The sequence below is a fragment of the Pristiophorus japonicus genome, chromosome 12, assembly GCF_044704955.1.
Source record: "Pristiophorus japonicus isolate sPriJap1 chromosome 12, sPriJap1.hap1, whole genome shotgun sequence".
Lineage (NCBI taxonomy): Eukaryota > Metazoa > Chordata > Chondrichthyes > Pristiophoridae > Pristiophorus > Pristiophorus japonicus.
Genome location: NC_091988.1, coordinates 68,875,867 through 68,895,436, shown reverse-complemented (window position 1 = coordinate 68,895,436; position 19,570 = coordinate 68,875,867). Strand labels below are relative to the sequence as shown.

General features: G+C 48.0%; 1 protein-coding gene across 3 annotated transcripts in view; it reads left to right on the top strand.

Moving 5' to 3' along the window:
* The window catches only part of lamb2l (laminin, beta 2-like), a 324,539-nt gene extending 310,429 nt beyond the window's left edge, over positions 1-14,110 (top strand). For all 3 annotated transcript variants that reach the window (XM_070895627.1, XM_070895626.1, XM_070895625.1), the window contains exons 33-35: positions 3,760-3,936; positions 4,857-5,016; positions 11,973-14,110. In XM_070895627.1, the coding sequence (XP_070751728.1) occupies positions 3,760-3,936; positions 4,857-5,016; positions 11,973-12,109 (474 nt within the window). In that variant the 3' untranslated portion in view covers positions 12,110-14,110. The remainder of the gene's footprint in view (positions 1-3,759; positions 3,937-4,856; positions 5,017-11,972) is intronic.
* Positions 14,111-19,570: the final 5,460 nt, after the last annotated feature.

Below are 19,570 nucleotides of genomic sequence, written 5' to 3'. Positions count from 1 at the left end.
CGTGGGAAGACTTCATCACTCCACAGGCTGCTGCTCCCCAGGGTGCTGCCGTGCCGACCGAGCTGGAGCTGCAGCCTCAATCCCCCCACAGGCAAGTCCCAGGCCCGGGCCTCACACAGAGATCCTGCAGCCTCAGTCCCCACAGGCAAGCAGCCCTGCACAAAGGGGCCTAGTGGGGGGGGAGTGGCCAGCGGTTCGGAAGAGCCCCGCCGAGGAGCTATTAGTGTCGGGCGGCGGCAGCAGCTGAAGGTCGGGGGCTACGGAGGCCGCGGGGGACGCGGCAAGTGCGGCCGCTGGAGAGGCCAAGATGGCCGCAGGAGAGGCGGCAAGTCAGGTGACGGCGGAGGGCATCCGGAGCGGCGGAGAAGAAGATGGCGGCGGCATCGTGTCGGAGCAGCAGAGCACCAAAGATGGCGGCGCCCAAGGAGAAGCCTCGTGGAATCCTCCTGCATCAAAGATGGCGCCTTAAAAAGGAAATGCACCCGGGAGTCTTAAAAGGGCCTTACAAAGAGGTGGTCCCCACAAAGGACTTCTATTTGGCAGAGTGAGTCTAAAATGAGCAATGTTAATGTGAGATAGTGAATTTATAATAAGAATGACCTTTTTTATGCTGAATGGCCACTGTATTTGTGTAAAATAATGGATGAAGTACAATTAATGATAGCGGCTAACAAGGAACTCAAGGTTCCGCTACCAGTCAATAACCGGTTAATGTACCAGATAATATGTACCATACTAACGCACTGTCTATGCCCACCTGCCTTCCGTTGGACAAGTGTGATGTTATGTAATGATGTGTGTATCGTTGTCCTGCGTCCAGGTGGGGGGGGGGGGGGAGAGAAAGGTGATGTTATGTAATGATGTGTGTATCGTCCCAGTACCTTAAATGTATTGTAAGTACTATGCCACACCACAGAGGGTGCTGCGGTGGGAAACCCTGGTAGTACCTGTAACAAGGACTATATAAGGGTGACCACCACACCTGGGAGGCACTCTGGAGCTGAACAATAAAGGACGAAGGTCACAGCAGACCGTGTGGAGTCAGTGATTTGTGTGCTACATACACCACACCACACCACACCTCCATGGCTTCACCCCTCCCCACCTCTGTAACCTCCTCCAGCCCTACAATCACTATCACTAAAGAAAAAGTACTCGGTAAAATAATGAGACTAAAGGTGGACAAGTCCCCTGGACCTCATGGCTTGCATCCTAGTGTCTTAAAAGAAGTGGCTGCAGAGATAGTGGATGAATTGGTGTAATCTACCACAATTCCCTGGAGTCTGGAGAGGTCGCAGCGGATTGGAAAACCGCAAATGTAACGCCCAATATTTAAAAAAGGAAGGTGACAGAAAGCAGGAAACTATAGACCAGTTAGCCTAACATCTGTTGTTGGGAAAATGCTGGAGTCCCTTATTAAAGAAGCAGTAGCAGGACATTTGGAAAATCATAATGCAGTCAAGCAGAGTCAACATGGTTTTATAAAAGGGAAATCATATTTCACAAATTTGCTGAAGTTCTTTGAGGATGCAACGAGTAGGGTGGATAAAGGGGAACCAGTGGATGGGGTATATTTGGATTTCCAGAAGGCATTCGATAAAAGATTACTGTACAAGATAAGAGCTCACGGGGTTGGGGGTAATATATTAGCATGGACAGGGGATTGGCTAACTAACAGAAAACAGAGAGTCGGGATAAACGGGTCAACTTCCGGTAACTAGTGAGGTGCTACAGGGATCGGTGCTGGAGCCTCAACTATTTACAATCTATATTAATGACTTGGATGAAGGGACCGAATGTAATGTAGCCAAGTTTGCTGATGATACAAAGATGTGTGGGAAAGCAAGTTGTGAGGAGGACACAAAGAATCTGCAAAGGGAGTGTGAGGTCATGCACTTTGGCAGAAAAAAATCAAAGAGCAAGTTATTTAAATGGAGAAAGATTGCAAAGTGCTGTAGTACAGCGGGACCTGGGGGTACTTGTGCATGAAACACAAAAGGATAGTATGCAGGTACAGCAAGTGATCAGGAAGGCCAATGGAATCTTGGCCTTTATTGCAAAGGGGATGGAGTATAAAAGCAGGGAAGTCTTGTACAGCTGTACAGGGTTTTGGTGAGGCTACACCTGGAATACTGCATGCAGTTTTGGTTTCCATATTTACGAAAAGATATACTTGCTGTGGAAGCAGTTCAGAGAAGGTTCACTCGGTTGATCCCGGGGATGAGGGGACTGACTTATGAGGAAAGGTTGAGTAGCTTGGGCCTCTACTCATTGGAATTCAGAAGAATGAGAGGTGATCTTATAGAAACATATAAGATTATGCGAGGGCTTGATAAGGTGAATGCAGAGAGGATGTTTCCACTGGTGGGGGAGACTAGAACTAGAGGGCATAATCTTAGAATAAGGGGCTGCCCATTTAGAACTGAGATGAGGAGAAATTTCTTCTCAGAGGGTTGTGAATCTGTGGAGTTGCTGCCTCAGAGAGCTGTGGAAGCTGGAACATTAAATAAATTTCAGACAGAAATAGACAGTTTCTTAAATGCTAAGGGGTTATGGGGAGCGGGCAGGGAAGTGGAGCTGAGTCCATGATCAGATCAGCCATGATCTTATTGAATGGCAGAGCAGGCTCAAGGGGCCTTATGGCTTACTCCTGCTCCTATTTCTTATGTTCTTATATAGATAGGCTAAATGATTGGGCAAACATTTGGCAGATGGAGTATAATGTGGGAAAGTGTGAAGTTATCCACTTCGGCAGGAAAAATAAAACACAAATTATTAAAGGAATGTTGGCCTTTATTACAAGGGGATGGAGTATAAAAGCAGGGAAGTCCTGCTACAACTGTACAGTTTTGGTCACCTTATTTAAGGAGGGATATACTTGCATTGGAGGCAGTTCAGAGAAGGTTCACTAGGTTGATTCCTGAGATGAAGGGGTTGACTTATAAAGAAAGGTTGAGTAGGTTGGGCCTATACTCAGTGGAGCTCAGAAGAATGAGAGGTGATCTTATTGAAACATATAATGAGGGGGCTCGACAAGGTGGATGCAGAGAGGATGTTTACCACTCAGGGGGAATCTAGAACTAAGGGGCATAGTTTAAGAATAAGGGGTCGCCCATTTAGAACTGAGATGAGGAGGAATTTATTCCCTCAGAAGATTATAAATCTGTGGAATTCTCTGTCCCAGAGAGCTGTGGAGGCTGGGTCATTGAATACATTTAAGGTGAAGATAGACAGATATTTGAATGATAAGGGAGTGAAGGATTTTGGGGAACAGGCAGGGAAGTGGAACTGAGTCCATGATCAGATCAGCCATGATCTTATTAAATGGTGAAGCAGGCTCGAGGGTCCGAACGGCTTAATCCTGTTCCTATTTCTTAAGTTCTTAACCCTTCGAGATCTCTGCGCTCCTCCAGTTCTGGTCTCTTGCGTATCCCCGATTTCCATCACTCCACCATTGGCGGCCGTGCCTTCAGCTGCCTGGGCCCTAAGCTCTGGAATTCCCTCCTAAAGCTCTCCATCTCTCTCGTCCTTTAAGCTGCTCCTTAAAACCTACTTCGTTGACCATGCTTTTGGTCACCTGTCCTAATATCTCCTTACGCAGCTCTGTGTAAGCGCTGTGTGAAGTGCCTTGTGACGTTTCATTACAGTAAAGGCGCTATATAAGTGCAAGTTGTTGTTGGTGATTGAGTGTACAGTATCAGCGCAGGGTGTGTTGTTTGTAATGAAACACAGTTCATTCTCCCCATATGTGTTTTTTAGGTGAACGAGCGGCTAAATGTCATTGAGAGTCAACTGATGAAAGCGATGGACCGATTCATGAACCTGTCCACCGGAGTCCGGGATTTGGAAAATAAAACCAATGCCAACAGGGATAGCGCGCAGGAGACGGAGAGAGCAGCCAAAGCCACCCGCAACATGACGGACCAACTGCAGAACGTGAGTCCCGCGGCTGCTGCGACTCACTGTCAACGTTTGCCACCGGGAGAGTTCACGCTCAGCTTCCATCCCGTTCTACACGGGGCGCGGGCGGGCGATTGACTGTGGACACATAACCCCTTCCTGTAATGTATTTGCTTCATGGGTTCTTTGCTTAAGAATTCATAGCAACATATTGCTATTAAGAACTAGTTGGTTTGTTAAACCTTTTATTAATAATCACACTACACGTTACCAGTTCATCCACCAGGCTCACAACCACCTGCCTCATCATGGATCCACCGAACCCAACTGGCTGGGGTTTTATTGAGTCTTGTGAACATCACGTGACTGGCTCAGCCACTCCCAACTCAACAGCTCTACCAACCTGTGAGCATACTCACAGGTGCATACATTACAGGCACGTAACCCCCCCTTCCCTCCCCGTCTCCCACCGATTGCTGCCAACAGACGGGGGTAAGGCCTGCCCTGGTGTAGAGGGGCATGTACAAGGAGGGCGTTACGCTGTGCCAACAGGTCGTGTGGCTCCTCATTTTCCCCACGGCGATGGTGGGTATGGAGAATTGCCGTGTGTTACTGGGTCTGCCAGAGTTGGTGCTGAGTGGGAAAAGCTTTAAGAATTAAAAGTGCAGCCTTCCCCCTCTCCCCTCGTAAACGTGTGCAATTGGACACTAGCTCATCCGACAGGTGCCCAACCTCTGGAGTGCAAGGTCCGCGGCAGATGTTGTCCTCTCTCCCTGCCCGACCCCCCAACCCCCTTCCTGAGCACACCGCCTCTTCGCCCAAGTGGCCAATGCGTGTAAGCAGGCCATTCAACTGTGGGAAGCCTCACAGCCGAGCCCAATCCTGCTCTCACCTTGAGTCTCCGCAACATTCACTTAGTCGAGAGTTTCTCATTGGCCTTTGTCTTGTCTGTGCAGGATGACATGAAGCAAGTGCAGGTGAAATACAAGGAGCTGAGGGACAAAGTCGACTTGCTGGGTAACGGCACCGAGAAGGGCAATGAAAGACTGAAGAGAATCAAAGAGGAGGCCGAGAAACTGAAAAACCGGGCGACAAACAGCCTGGCGAGGCTCAACGGTACGGACTGGGGTTCTCAGCAGCAGCAACAACAACAACAACTTGTTTTTATATAGTGCCTTTAACATAGTGAAACATCCCAAGGCACTTCACAGGAGTATTATAAGATAAAAATTTGACACCGAGCCGTATAAGTAGAAATTAACGCAAGTGACCAAAAGCTTGGTCAAAGAGGTAGGTTTTAAGGAGCGTCTTGAAGGAGGAAAGAGAGATACAGAGGCGGAGAGGTTTAGGCAGGGAATTCCAGAGCTTGGGGCCTAGGCAACAGAAGGCACTGCCACCAGTGGTTGAGCGATTATAATCAGGGATGCTGAAGAGGGCAGAATTAGAGGAGCGCAGACATCTCAGAGGGTTGTGGGGCTAGAGAAGATTGGAGTTAGGGAGAGGTGAAGCCATGGAGGGATTTCAAAACAAGGATGAGAATTTTGAAATTGAGGCTTAACCTGGAGCCTATATAGGTCAGCGAGCACAGAGGTGATGGGTGAGCGGGACTTGGTCCGAGTTATGACAAGGGCAGCTGAGTTTTGGATCACCTCTAGTTTACGTAGGGTAGAATGTGGGAGGCCAGCCAGGAGTGCATTGGAATAGTCAAGTCTAGAGGTAACAAAGGCATGGATGAGGGCTTCAGCAGCGGATGAGCTAAAGCAGCGGTGGAGACGGGTGATGTTACGGAGGTGGAAATAGGCGGTCCTAGTTATGCTGCAGATATATGGTTGAAAGCTCATTTCAGGGTCAAATATGATACCAAGGTTGTGAACAGTGTGGTTCAGCCTCAGACAGAAGTTTGGGAGAGGGATGGAGTCTGTGGCTGGGCAATGGAGTTTTTGGCGGAGAATGGCTTCAGTCTTCCCAATATTCAATTGGAAAACATTTCTGCTGATCCAGAACAGGATGTCGGACAAGCAATCTGACAATTTCGAGACCATGGAGGGGTCGAGAGAAGTGGTGGTGAGGTAGAGCTGGATGTCGTCACGTACATGTGGAAATTGAGGCTGTGTTTCCGAATGATGTTGCCAAGGGGCAGCATGTAGATGAGGAACAACAACAACTTGCATTTATATTGCGCCTTTAATAGATTAAATGTCCCAAGGCGCTTCACGGGAGCATTAATCAGACGTAAATTTGATGCCGAGTCACATAAGGAGATACTAGGACAGGTGATCAAATGCTTGGTCAAAGAGGTAGGTTTTAAGGAGCTTCTTAAAGGAGGAGAGAGTGGTAGAGAGGCAGAGAGGTTTAGGGAGGGAATTCCAGAGCTTAGGACCCAGGTAGCTGAAGGCGCAGCCGCCAATGGTGGAGTGATGGAAATTGGGGATGCATGATAGGCCGGAATTAGAGGAGCACAGAGATCTCGAAGGGATGTGGGGCTGGAGGAGGTTACAGATATCTCGAAGGGATGTGGGGCTGGAGGAGATTACAGATATCTTGGAGGGATGTAGGACGGAGGAGATTATGGATGTCTCGGAGGGATGTGGGGCTGGAGGAGATTAGATATCTCAGAGGGATATAGGACTGGAGGGGATTACAGATATCTCAGAGGGATATAGGACTGGAGGGGATTACAGATATCTCAGAGGGATATAGGACTGGAGGGGATTACAGATATCTCAGAGGGATATAGGACTGGAGGGGATTACAGATATCTCAGAGGGATATAGGACTGGAGGGGATTTCAGATATCTTGGGGGGGATGTAGGACGGAGGAGATTATGAATGTCTCGGAGGGATGTGGGGCTGGAGGAGATTACAGATATCTCGGAGGGCTGAAGGACGGAGGAGATTACGGATATCTCGGAGGGATGTGGGGCTAGAAGAGGTTATGGATATCTCGGGGGTGGCACTGCTTATCCCCCACAGTCGCCTATATCGGCCAAATGGTGCTAACCCTGGCTGTCCGCTTCTCTTCCGCGGCAGTCTCGGTTCCCGGCAATGTTCCTCTTAAGCTGTGCTTTGTGATGCATGGACTATTCGCTCGCGGGGTGTTTACCATGGAGAAGCCGGTGAGCGGCCTGCATGCCGCACAGCTTAGGGGGACAATCGGTGCACAGGTGGCCCGAGCGAGGGAAAGTGTGGCACCCACCTGTACCCTCTGGACCTTCAGTGTTGATGGGCAGACACACGCAGCAACATTAGCACTTGTTGTGCCAAATCATGTTTGGTGACACTGGCAGCAGCTCACTGTCACTCTCTGTCCACTTGGATGGGACGTTAAACCATCGGCCCTCTCAGCTGGATGTAAATATCCCATGGCCAGTATTGGATGAAGAACAGGGAAGTTCTCCACGGTATCTTAGGCCCAATATTTATCTTTCAACGAACTTCACTAAAACAGATGATCTGCTCATTATCACATTGCTGTTTGTGGCAGCTTGCTGTACGCAAATTGGCTGCCGTGTTTCCTACCTGGAGGCATAGAATATAAGAGCAAGTGGGTTATGCTTGAACTGTATAAAACACTGGTTAGGCCTCAGCTGGAGTACTGCGTGCAGTTCTGATCACCGCATTACAGGAAGGACGTGATTGCACTTTTTCTTTTTAATTAGATTTTAATTAACTAAGTCTAATTAGAGGGATGGCAGGGAGCTCAGTCCCGAGGAGTACACATCCTGCGGCATGTGGGAAGTCCTGGCTACTTCGTGCAGCCTAGACAACCATGTGTGCAGGTGGTGTCTCCAGCTTCAACTACTCAAGCTCGAGCGGCGGCTAGAGTCACTACAGTGCATCCGCGAGTCTGAGAGCTACGTTATAGCACGTTTCAGGAGGTGATCACCCCGCAGCTTAAAAGCATGCAGGAAGAGGGGAAGTGGGTGATCACCAGACGAAGTAAGAATGCTAGGCAGGAGTCCCCGGTGAGTCCATTTCGCTTTCAAATATTCACTTCTGAGCATCGGTGAGGGCGATGGTGTTTCTGGGGAGTGCAGCCAGAGCCAATTCAAAGGCACCACGGGTGGCTCAGCTGTACAGGGGGAGGGACAAAGAATAAAAGAGCTCTAGTGATAGAGGATTCTATATTTAGGGGAACAGAGAGGCGTTTCTACGGCCGCAGACGTGACTGCAGAATAGTATGGTGCCTCTCTGGTGCCAGGGTCAAGGATGTCACAGAGTGGACGCAGGGCATTCTGGGGGGGAGAGGATAAACAGTTAGAGGTCATGGTCCATATCGGACCAACGACATAGGTAGAAAGAAGGATGAGGTCCTACAGGCAGAATTTAGGGAGCTAGAAAGAAAATTAAAGGCTAGAACCTCAAAGATAGTAATCGCCGGGTTACTACCGGTGCCACTTGCTCATGAGTACAAGAATAGGATAGAGAGGATGAACGCGTGGCTGAAGAGTTGGTGTAGAAGGGAGGGCTTTAAATTCTTGAAGTATTAGGACCGCTTCTGGGAGAGATGGGACCTGTACAAACTGGACGGGTTGCACCTCAACAGTGCCGGGACCAATATCCTCGCGGGGAGTTTTGCTATTGCTGTTGGGGAGAGTTTAAACTAGTTTGGCAGGGGGATGGGAACTGAAGAATAGATTCAATAGAGAAGGAAGTAAAGCAGAAATTGGATAGCAAGAATTTAGAAAGCGAATCTGTAAGACAGAGGAAACAAGGGTTAATAAGTAATAATCAAGGAGGTCTTCCTGTGCTAAATGGTATATACTTTAATGCAAGGAGTGTAGCGAATAAGGTGGATGAGCTAAGAGCACAGGTAGATACTTGGGAGTATGACATTATAGCCATTACAGAGACATGGCTAAAAGAGGGACAGGTTTGGCAGCTCAATATTCCTGGTTACAGGATTTTTAGACAAGACACAGAGGGGGGTAAAAAGCCGGGGGGGGGGGGGGGGTCGCGGTATTGATTAAAGAAACTATTACAGCAGTGAGGAGGGATGATATGTTAGAAGGATCATTAAATGAGGCCATATGGGTCGAATTGAAAATTTTAAAAGGGGCGATCATACTGCTGGGCGTGTATTATAGACCCCCAAACAGTGGGAGAGAGATAGAGGAACAAATATTTAGGCAAATTGCTGTGAAGTCCAAAAACCATAGGGCAGTAATAGTAGGGGATTTTAACTATCCTAATATTGATTGGGACAAATTTAGTGTGAAGGGTATAGAGGGTGTGGAATTCTTAAAATGCATTCAAGAGAACTTTTTTATTCAGTATGTAACAAGCCCAACACGAGAGGGGGCGGTTTTGGATTTCGTTTTGGGGAATGAAGCTGGGCAGGTGGGAGGGGTATCAATGGGAGAGCACTTGGGTGCCAGTGACCAAAGTTCAGTCTGATTCAAGTTAGTTATGGATAAGGACAAGGATAGGCCTGGAATAAAAGTCCCAAATTTGGGAAAAACTAACCTTGCAAAGTCGAGGAGTGATTTGTCCACAGTGGACTGGAAACAGCTACTTGTGGGTAAATCAGTGTCGGAACAGTGGGAGGCATTCAAGGAGGAGATCCGGAGGGCTCAGGCCAAACATGTGCCTTAAAGAAAAAAGGTGGGAATAACAATTCTAGAGCTCCCTGGATGTCTAGGGACTTATAGGGAAGGATAAAGAAAAAAGATAAGCTTATGTCATATACCGACGGCTAAATACTAGAGAATCTTTGGAGGAATATAGAAAGTTTAAGAGGTAAAATTAAAAAGGATATTAGGAATGCTGAGAGAGAGCATGAAAAATTCTTGGCTAGTAAAATTAAGGAAACCCAAAGATGTTCTATAAATATATTAGGAGCAAGAGGGTAACTAAGGAAAGGGTAGGGCCTATTAGAGACCATGAGGGTAATCTTTGTGTGGAGGCGGAAGATGTTGGAATGGTTCTTAATGAATACTTTGCGTCTGTTTTCACAAAGGAAAAGGGCAATGCAGATACTGCTATCGAGGAGGAGGATGAAATAAACATTGTGAGAGAGGAGGTATTAAGGGGTTTAGCAGCTTTGAAAGTAGATAAGTCCCCAGGCCCGGATGAAATGCGTCCCAGGCTGTTGAGTGAAGTAAAAGAGGAAATAGCAGAGGCCTTGACCATCATTTTCCAGTCCTCTTTGGATTTGGGCATGGTGCCGGAGGACTGGAGGACTGCTAATGTGGTACCCTTGTTTAAGAAGGGAGAAAGGGCTAAGTTGAGTAGTTACAGGCCTGTCAGCCTAACCTCAGTGGTGGGAAAATTATTAGAAAAAATCCTGAAAGACAGGATAAATCTACATTTGGAAAGGCAAGAATTAATTAGGGACAGTCAGCATGGATTTTTTAAGGGAAGATCGTGTTTGACTAACCTGATTGAATTTTTTAAGGTGGTAACCAAAAGGGTCGATGAGGGTAGTGCATACGATGTAGTGTATTTGGACTTTAGCAAAGCTTTTGATTAGGTCCCTCATGGTAGACTGCTCACGAAGGTTAAAGGCAGAGCGGTTATGCTTAAATTGTATAATACTTTGGTTAGGCCACAGCTGGAGTACTGCGTGCAGTTCTGGTCGCCGTATTATAGGAAGGACGTGATTGCACTAGAGAGGGTGCAGAGGAAATTTACTAGGATGCTGCCTGGAATGGAAAATCTTAGCTATGAGGACAGATTGGATAGGCTGGGTTTGTTCTCATTGGAACAGAGGAGGTTGAGAGGAGACCTCATTGAGGTGTACAAAATTTTGAAGGGCCTGGATACAGTGGATAGCAAGGGCCTATTTCCATTGGTAGAGGGGTCAATTACGAGGGAGCATAGTTTTAAGGTATTTGGTGGAAGGTTCAGAGGGGATTTGAGGGGCGCTTTCTTCACACAGAGGGTTGTGGGGATCTGGAACTTACTGCCTGGATGGGTGGTGGATGCAGAAACCCTCACCACATTTAAAAGGTGCTTGGATGAGCACTTAAAGTGCCGTAACCTGCAGGGTTACAGACCTAGAGCTGGTAATTGGGATTAGACTGGATAACCTCTTGTTGGTTGGTGCAGATACGATGGTAAGTACTGCAGGGAATCGAATACGGCCAGGATGATCTGGATGGGTCAGAGAGGAATTTACCCAGATGTTTTTTTTCCAAATGGCCTGGGTTTTTAATCTGGTTTTTGCCTCTCCCAGGAGATCACATGGCTCTGGTTGGGGTGGAATGTAGTATGTTTTAGTGTAAGGGGTATCGCAGTTGTATGGGGCGACTGGTTGGGCCGGATGCTCTTTACCTTTCCGCCATTGTTCACTGTTCATAGGTTTATATGTAATCTTCCGGCTGCTGACCGAGGGCCGTGTGGCTCTTTGTCGGCTGGCGCGGACACGATGGGCCGAAATGGCATCCTTCTGCGCTGTAAATTTCTATGTTTCTATATTATGTTTCTAAAGTAGATTTACGAGGATGTTGCCGGGAGTGGACCAGCTTAGCTATGAGGACAGATGGGATAGACTGGGTTTGTTTTCCTTGGAACAGAGGAGGCTAAGGGGAGGAGACCTCATTGAGGTGTGAAAAATTATGAAGGGCCTAGGTATAGTGGATAGCCAGGGCCTATTTCCCTTAACAGAGGGGTCAACAACCAGGGGGCATAAATTTAAAGTAATTGGTAAAAGGTTTAGAGGGGATTTGTGGGGAAATTTCTTCACGCAAAGGGTTGTCGGGGTCTGGAACTCACTGCTTGAAAGGGTTGTAGAGGCAGAAACCCTCACCACATTTAAAAAGTACTTGGATGTGCACTTGAAGTGCCGTAACCTGCAGGGCTACGGACCAAGAGCTGGAAAGTGGGATTAGGCTGGATAGCCTCTTGCTGGCTGGCGTGGACACGATGGGCTGAAATGGCCTCCTTCTGTGCTGTAAATTTCTATGATTCTATGATTCATTACAACAGTGACTACACTTCAAAAGTACTTCACTGACTGTGATGGGCTTTGGGACGTCCTGAGATCATGAAAGGCGCTGTAGAAAGGCAATATCATTCTTCTGCCAAGATCTTTGAATTACTAATTGCAATATCTCTTTTCCCTTTAATAGCTTTGCAAAAGAAATTTGACAAAAATGAAAAAGTAATGATGGGGAAGTTGGACATGCTGCAGGGATTGGAGAGGAACGTGACAGATCTGCTGGAACACATCCGGGAGAGGTCGCAGTATTACGGCTCCTGCTCATAACAGAAAGTGCGTCAGTCAGTGAATTCTCTCTCTCTCTCTCTCTCTCTCTCTCTTTGTTTCAGCTCCTGTGCCTGACTTTATATTTAGCAGCCTCCCATGACTCGGGATTGTGGTGTGTTTAGTTTTATTCCCTCCTCTCCGCTCTTGAATTTATTGAGTGGGACTTGGCTGGACTCCCCACACCACCACCCACTGACCAGTGTTCTCTCTCATTTTTTTTCTGCATGGGTGGCCCCTTTAAGTGGCTGCGCGGCCCATTCGAATTTCAACGTTGTTTTGCATTTCAAAACCTGTGAGCAGCCTGCCCGGGACCTCCAAACCCCGGCCACGCAGCTTCAACATTGACCCTGACCCCAGAGAACGTGCGTATCAGTCAGCTATTCCACTGCAGAGGGCATCAGCCCCAATCCCCGAGTGTTTACGCTTTGTTCCTTAGAAGCTTGCAGCTTAAATCTTTATAATTTGCCTCCCAGACAGGAATATGTGGGCTCTGCGTTTGAGTTTTTGTTGTGTCTGTCGCACATTCTGTTTATCTGCTGCAATATTCTATGCTGCACTTTGATGTTGTTGGTTACGGGGCAGCGGGAATCTAGCATTCTGTTCAAAGCGTCAGGTTCTGCCTGAAAGTGTCAACTGGCTTTGTGTTTCCACAGGCCCGTTCCTCTTCCATTTCTGGGGCTGTTTTCTCCAGTTCAGTCCATCCCCCACACTCCCCCAACCTGCTCTCTTGTCCCGAGACCCCCTGACTGTGGGACTGTCAACAAATGTGCATCAGCGGACCACCAGTGTGCAAAGGCCCCCTTCCCCTCCTCCACCCTGGCGGGTGCACAATGGGATCGTCATTCCTTGCACTTTTTCCAGCTCTCTCGCTGGGGTGAAGTCCCGCAGGTGCCAACACTCCTTCTGGCCATTTATCGTGTGTGAGCTTGGCTTCTTGAGCAGCGGGAAGATATTCGACTGTGGAGGGCGTCGCAGTGGCTATGTCCCATCCTGCTCCCCACACACGCACACATGCACGCTCACGCTCACACACACGCTCACACACACGCACACTCACACACGCACTCGCACGCTCACACACGTTCACACGCACGCTCACTCACACACACGCTCACACACTCACGCTCACACACGCTCACACATACACACGCTCACACACACGCACACTCACACACGCATGCTCACACGTACGCTCACACACGTACGCTCACACACACACTCTCTCTCACATGCACACTTACACACACACACACACACACACACACTCACACAACCAGTTTCACTGGACAGACATGGGGAGTGGGAACCCAGCAATGGTACTGAGGACAACTGTCGCAGCTATCAGAGATCAGCTTATTGGGCAGGGGGCGGGGATGGTGCCTTGGACCGGCCTGGTCTGTGTGGCTCGGTTCCACACTGCACTTTCTCACTGAGCTTCCTTTTCTCTGTTTGTAGAGATGCTTGGGGCCTGTCAGGCAGCCCACACTGCATCACACAGTGAGGAAGGAGTGAGGTCCGATGGTATCCATGTATTTTTCCGTCGCTGGGAAAACCCAAATTTATTACCTTTTCAATCCACCTAATTGCAGAACTCAGAATAAGCGATATAACTCCTCACTAATTAACACCGAAATCGGCAGTCAGGTATTGCTGGAGCGGCCTAAAGACATGTTGAATTGTTTGTACTGCCTGTCCATCAGCAGCAACAATGTTTATTTATATAGCGCCTTTTAAATCGTAAAATATCCCAAGGTGCTTCACAAGAGCATTATCAAACAATATTGACACTGAGCCACGTAAGGAGATATTAGGACAGGTGATCAAAAGCTTGGTCAAAGAGGGAGGTTTTAAGAAGCTTCTTAAAGGAAGAGAGAGAGGCAGAGAGATTTAGGGAGAGAATTCCAGAGCTTAGGGCCCAGGCAGCTGAAGGCACGGCCGCCAATGGTGGAGTGATGGAAATTGGGGGATGTGGAAGAGGCCAGATTTGGAGGAGCGCAGAGATCTCGGGGGTGGGGGGTGGAGGGTAGTGGTGGGGAGGGGGTTGTGGGGCTGGAAGAGGTTAGAGAAATAGGGAGGGGTGAGGGCCATGGAGGGATCTGAACACAAGGATGAGAATTTTTTAATTATGGCATTATGGGAGCCAATGAAGGTCAGCGAGCACAGGGGGTGATGGGTGAGCAGGACTTGGTGGAAGTTAGGACACGGGACAGCCGAGTTTCAGATGAGCTGAAGTTTACTATTGCCCAGCACTGCCTCTCTGCCCCTTAGCCTTCAGTGAGACTTCACGGGTCGATCCTACACAACAAACATCCTCTCAAACTGAGCTCGGGGTTATAGATGGGGCTGTAGCATTTACTGCAATCACAAACATTGCTGTATAAAATTGTATCCAGAATATTTGCAGATGAAGCTATTTGTTGTAATTTGTCACAACACTGCGGAAAGACAGGTGTAATGCAACATTGCAGCTGCATTGAACCCCAAATAAAATGATTATTTTTAAATAATTGCAAAGTTTCTGGTTATTATTTAAAGTGGGTGACTGACCGAGGGGAATGGCAGGGTGCCTGGGATCGCGAGGGTTCACCAGCCAGACTGTTAGGGGAGGGGAGGATCCACTTCCACCTGACTCTGCTGATTTTATGTCCCATTCGGTGCTGGATCAGGCGGGGATGGGGAATTGAGTTCCTGTTGTACAGAACAGAACAAATGAGACAATTCCAGGCAATGAAAGGCCTGAGGGAAGGACAATGTGCCGTTAGAACATAAGAAATAGGATCTGGAGTCGGCCATTGGCCCCTCGAGCCTGCTCCGCCATTCAATAAGATCATGGCTGATCTGATCATGGACTCAGCTCCACTTCCCTGCCCGCTCCCCATAACCCTTTACTCCCTTATCGCTCAAAAATCTGTCCAACTCCACCTTAAATATATTCAATGACCCAGCCTCCACAGCTCTCTGGGGTAGAGAATTCCATAGATTTATAACCCTCTGAGAAAATAAATTCTTCCTCATTTCCATTTTAAAAGGGCGACCCCTTATTCTGAAACTATGCCCCCCTAGTTCTAGATTCCCCTCTGACAGTGCAGCGCTCCCTCAGTACTGTCCCTCCGACAGTGCGGCGCTCCATCAGTACTGCCCCTCTGACAGTGCAGCGCTCCCTCAGTACTGCCCCTCCGACAGTATAGCGCTCCCTCAGTAATGTCCCTCCGACAGTGCGGCGCTCCATCAGTACTGCCCCTCCGACAGTGCAGCGCTCCCTCAGTACTGCCCCTCCGACAGTATAGCGCTCCCTCAGTACTGGCCCTCAGACAGTGCGGCGCTCCATCAGTACTGCCCCTCTGACAGTGCAGCGCTCCCTCAGTACTGCCCCTCCGACAGTATAGCGCTCCCTCAGTACTGGCCCTCCGACAGTGCAGTGCTCCCTCATTACTGCCCCTCCGACATCCTTCTGCATCTACCCTGTCAAGCCCACTCAGAATCTTATATGTTTCAATAAGATCAATGAGGTTGGGAGTTCCAGATTTTGGGCGCTACCCCTCCCGGATTGCCTTGGAGTCTCCAGCAATTATTTCAAGACAGTGCCGGGAGCAAAAACACAGGAGATAAATCAGGGTAGGCCTTAACAATATTGTAAAGGTTATTTTCATTTTTGTTCGTTAGTTATCAAAATATTGGAGAAAATAAAAAGAAGCTGTTTGACCTGGTGGGGCATCGGGAGGCATGAGGTCACACAGTAATACGGCCAACCAGAGTGAGCGACACCGTCCCTCAGCGGCACCTCCTGCTGGTTTGGCCGGTGCGTGCCCAGAAAGTCTGATCGCAGCCTGCGCTGCGCGTCACGCACTCCAACAAATCTAGGCTGACATTTCAGTGCAGTACTGAGGGAGCGCTGCACTGTCAGAGGGGCAGTACTGAGGGAGCGCTGCACTGTCAGAGGGGCAGTACTGAGGGAGCGCTGCACTGTCAGAGGGGCAGTACTGAGGGAGCGCTGCACTGTCAGAGGGGCAGTACTGAGGGAGTGCTGCACTGTCGGAGGGGCAGTACTGAGGGAGTGCCGTACTGTCGGAGGGGCAGTACTGAGGGAGTGCCGTACTGTCGGAGGGGCAGTACTGAGGGAGTGCCGTACTGTCGGAGGGGCAGTACTGAGGGAGCGCCGCACTGTCGGAGGGGCAGTACTGAGGGAGCGCTGCACTGTCGGAGGGGCAGTACTGAGAGAGTGCCGTACTGTGGGAGGGGCAGTACTGAGGCATCACTGCACTGTCGGAGGGGCAGTTCTGAGGGAGTGCTGCACTGTCGGAGGTGCCGTCTTTCAGATGAGGAGTTAAACCGAGACCCTGTCTACTCTCTCAGGTGGCATAAAAGAACCCATGGCACTATTTCGAAGAAGAGCAAGTGAATTCTCCCTGCTATCCTGGCCAATCAGCATAACAAATAAAACAGATTATCTGGGTCATTATCACATTGATGTTTGTGGGATCTTGCTATGCGCAAATTGGCTGCTGCGTTTCCCACATTACAACAGTGACTACATTGCAAAAGTACTTCATTGGCTGTAAAGTGCTTTGGGATGTCTGGCACCCATGAAAGGTTCTATATAAATTCTTTCAGTCGCGACCAAATGTGCCAGAGGCCTAAAGCTGGCATTATATAGAATGTACAGCAGAGAAACAGGCCATTTGGCCCAACTAGTCTGTGCTGACATTTATACTCCACACCGTTCTCCTCTCACTCCCCCTACCGTGAGCCCCCCTGATTTGGCTCGGCAATGAGCCTGTTTCAGGCTGGCACCCTTGGACAATGACAGTGGCGGGCAGCGTGCAGGCACCACCCTGCCATATTGGGCTCCTGGGAGTCAGTTTAGGAAATGGGCGCCGCAGGATCCGGTGTCTCGGCCTGGTGTTTTCAGCTTGGATTTTGTTGTTGGCAGGCAGACACTCCCGTGTGGCTAATTACCCATAAACAGCAGTCTCGAGACACAAAGAGATCTGCTAATTTAGCACTTGTAACTGGTTTGTTCAGCAGCCTACACATGCTGTGTTATGTTCTCTATACTTTGAGGGCCGTGCCTCTTTATAGCCTTTGATACAGTTTATTATCCAATCATGTGATACAATCTCCCGCGATTGTTTTTTTGCAGAACACTGGCTTGGAATAACCTTTGTGAAAACAGTGAATTATGTTGGCGTCTTGTTCCACAAATTGTGGGTGAATATTAAACACAGACTGCTGCGTTTCTCATTAGATCACCGCACCAAGGTTTGAAGTAGTGAAGAGGCGCAGCTGTTAGATAAAGAGAGCAGGAAAATTATACTCCTGACAGTCGCTGCTCTGTTGTTAAAAGCCCCGGAAAGTTCCCAGGCTGTTTCTGTAAGTAGAAACCATCATGCTCAGAGGTTTTTAGAGGCGGAGATTTCCACGTGAAGCTGGCTTGTTGTTTAATATGTGGCAAGGAGTCCAGTTCCACACTCCGCCTTTAATCATCTTCACACACAGTTCCAGTGAGTGGCTAAGACTTCATGCTCTTAGGCTCGGTGAGGAAGGGGTGCCGAGCTCTGCCAGGGAGGGGTTGGGAATTCCTTGAGTTCAAAAAATAAAAGAGCATGGGATGGGAGCTAAATCCTGGGATGGATCCAGCAGAAATCGGAGCTGGTTTTAGGGATTGAACTCCGTTTTGAATTGTCTGAAATTAGTAGGATCTGGGATGAGGAGGAACACTGAAGGGACAGGCACTTGGAGTAAATTTGGAGGGGTCAGCCATGGCTTAGTGTGTAACACTGAAGGGTTATTGGCTGGAAACGTTAACTCTGTTTCTCTTGCCACAGATGCTGCCTGACCTCCCGAGTGTTTCCAGCATTTTATTTCAGATCCGCAGTATTTTCATAGAACCATACAGCACAGAAGGAGGCTATTCGACCCATCGTGCCTGTGCTGGCTCTTGGGTAGAGCTGTCCAATTAGTCCCACTCCTCCTTGTTCTCTTCCCATAGCCTGCCAAATTTTCCTTCTCCAGTATATATCCAATTCCCTTTTTAAAGTTACTATTGAATCTGCTTCCACCGCCCTTTCAGGCAGCGCATTCTGGTTCACAACCACTCCCTGCTTTTGTTGCAGAAAAGGTTTCCTCTGTTCCCTCTTTGTGGTGAAACCGTACATGTGCTGCAAACAGGGACACAGAGGAAGTCACTCCCTGGGGTGGCTCGGCTTCTCACTCAGCAGTGACTACTTACACCGAGCACCAATGCTGCACTCCATGATGGCTAATCACTTGTTTCATCAACCCCAGGCAGTGACATGCCCCAGGCTCCAGAACCTTCTTGTACGACAGACCTTGGTCCCAATGCCACAGCCTTAGGTCAAAGGTTGACAACTGTTTGAAGTTAACCATCCCAAACTCCCTCTCTCTGACCTCATATTTGGTGTCCATCACTCGCTCCACGAAGGGTTTTGCTGCGCGATGTGTTTTGGTTCTGCTCCGCAGCAATGAGTCCCTGTGCTCTTTACATCCTTGAACTTTCTTGTCTTAGATAAGAGAAGTACAGGTATGGGAACATCTAGGCAATAGTAACCATAATATAATACGCTTTACGATGATAAATGAGAAGGACATAAGTATGACGAAAACCAGGGTAATAGATTGGAGAAAAGCTAATTTTGAAGGGCTGAGAATAGAAAATAAAATTGGCAAAAAACGGTGTTTGAGTGCAGGAACAATATATTCCACAAAAGGAAAGAACAAACTAAACACTAATGAGATTCCATGGATGAATAAAGCCATAAGGGAACAATTGAGGGTAAGGAAAGAGGCATACATTAAATACATAGACAGCAGGGGAGTGCATGATAAGGGAGAATACGAAGAGATTAGGAGAGATGTCAAAAAAACAATTAGGAAGGCAAATACAAACTATGGAATTAAATGATCAAGGAACTTAAAACAAAATAGTAAAATATTTTACAGGCACATCAACAAAAAAGGACGGTTGGGATGGGAATAGGGCTATTAAGAGATAGACAGGATAATACCACAGGCAACGATAGAGAGATAGCAGAAATATTAAATAATTATCTTGCTTCAGTATTTACCAGGGATATAGAACAGGTAGCTATGACATTGGATGATGAGATAAGTGAACTTAAAATAAAAAGAGGGGATATATTAAATAAACTAATCAAACTCAAAGAGGATAAAACCCCTGGTCCGGATGGATTGCATCCACGCATTTTAAAAGAATCTAGGGAAGAGATGGCAGAAGCCTTACTACACATATTTAATAATTCATTAGAAAAAGGTGTAGTGCCAGAGGACTGGTGGATAGCTAACAAAATACCTATATCTAAGAAAGGGGATAGAACATGTCCAGGGAATTATAGACCAGTCAGCTTAACATCGGTGGTAGGAAAATAATGGAATCCCTACTAAAGGAGAAAACAGAAAAACATCTAGAAACCAAAAATATAA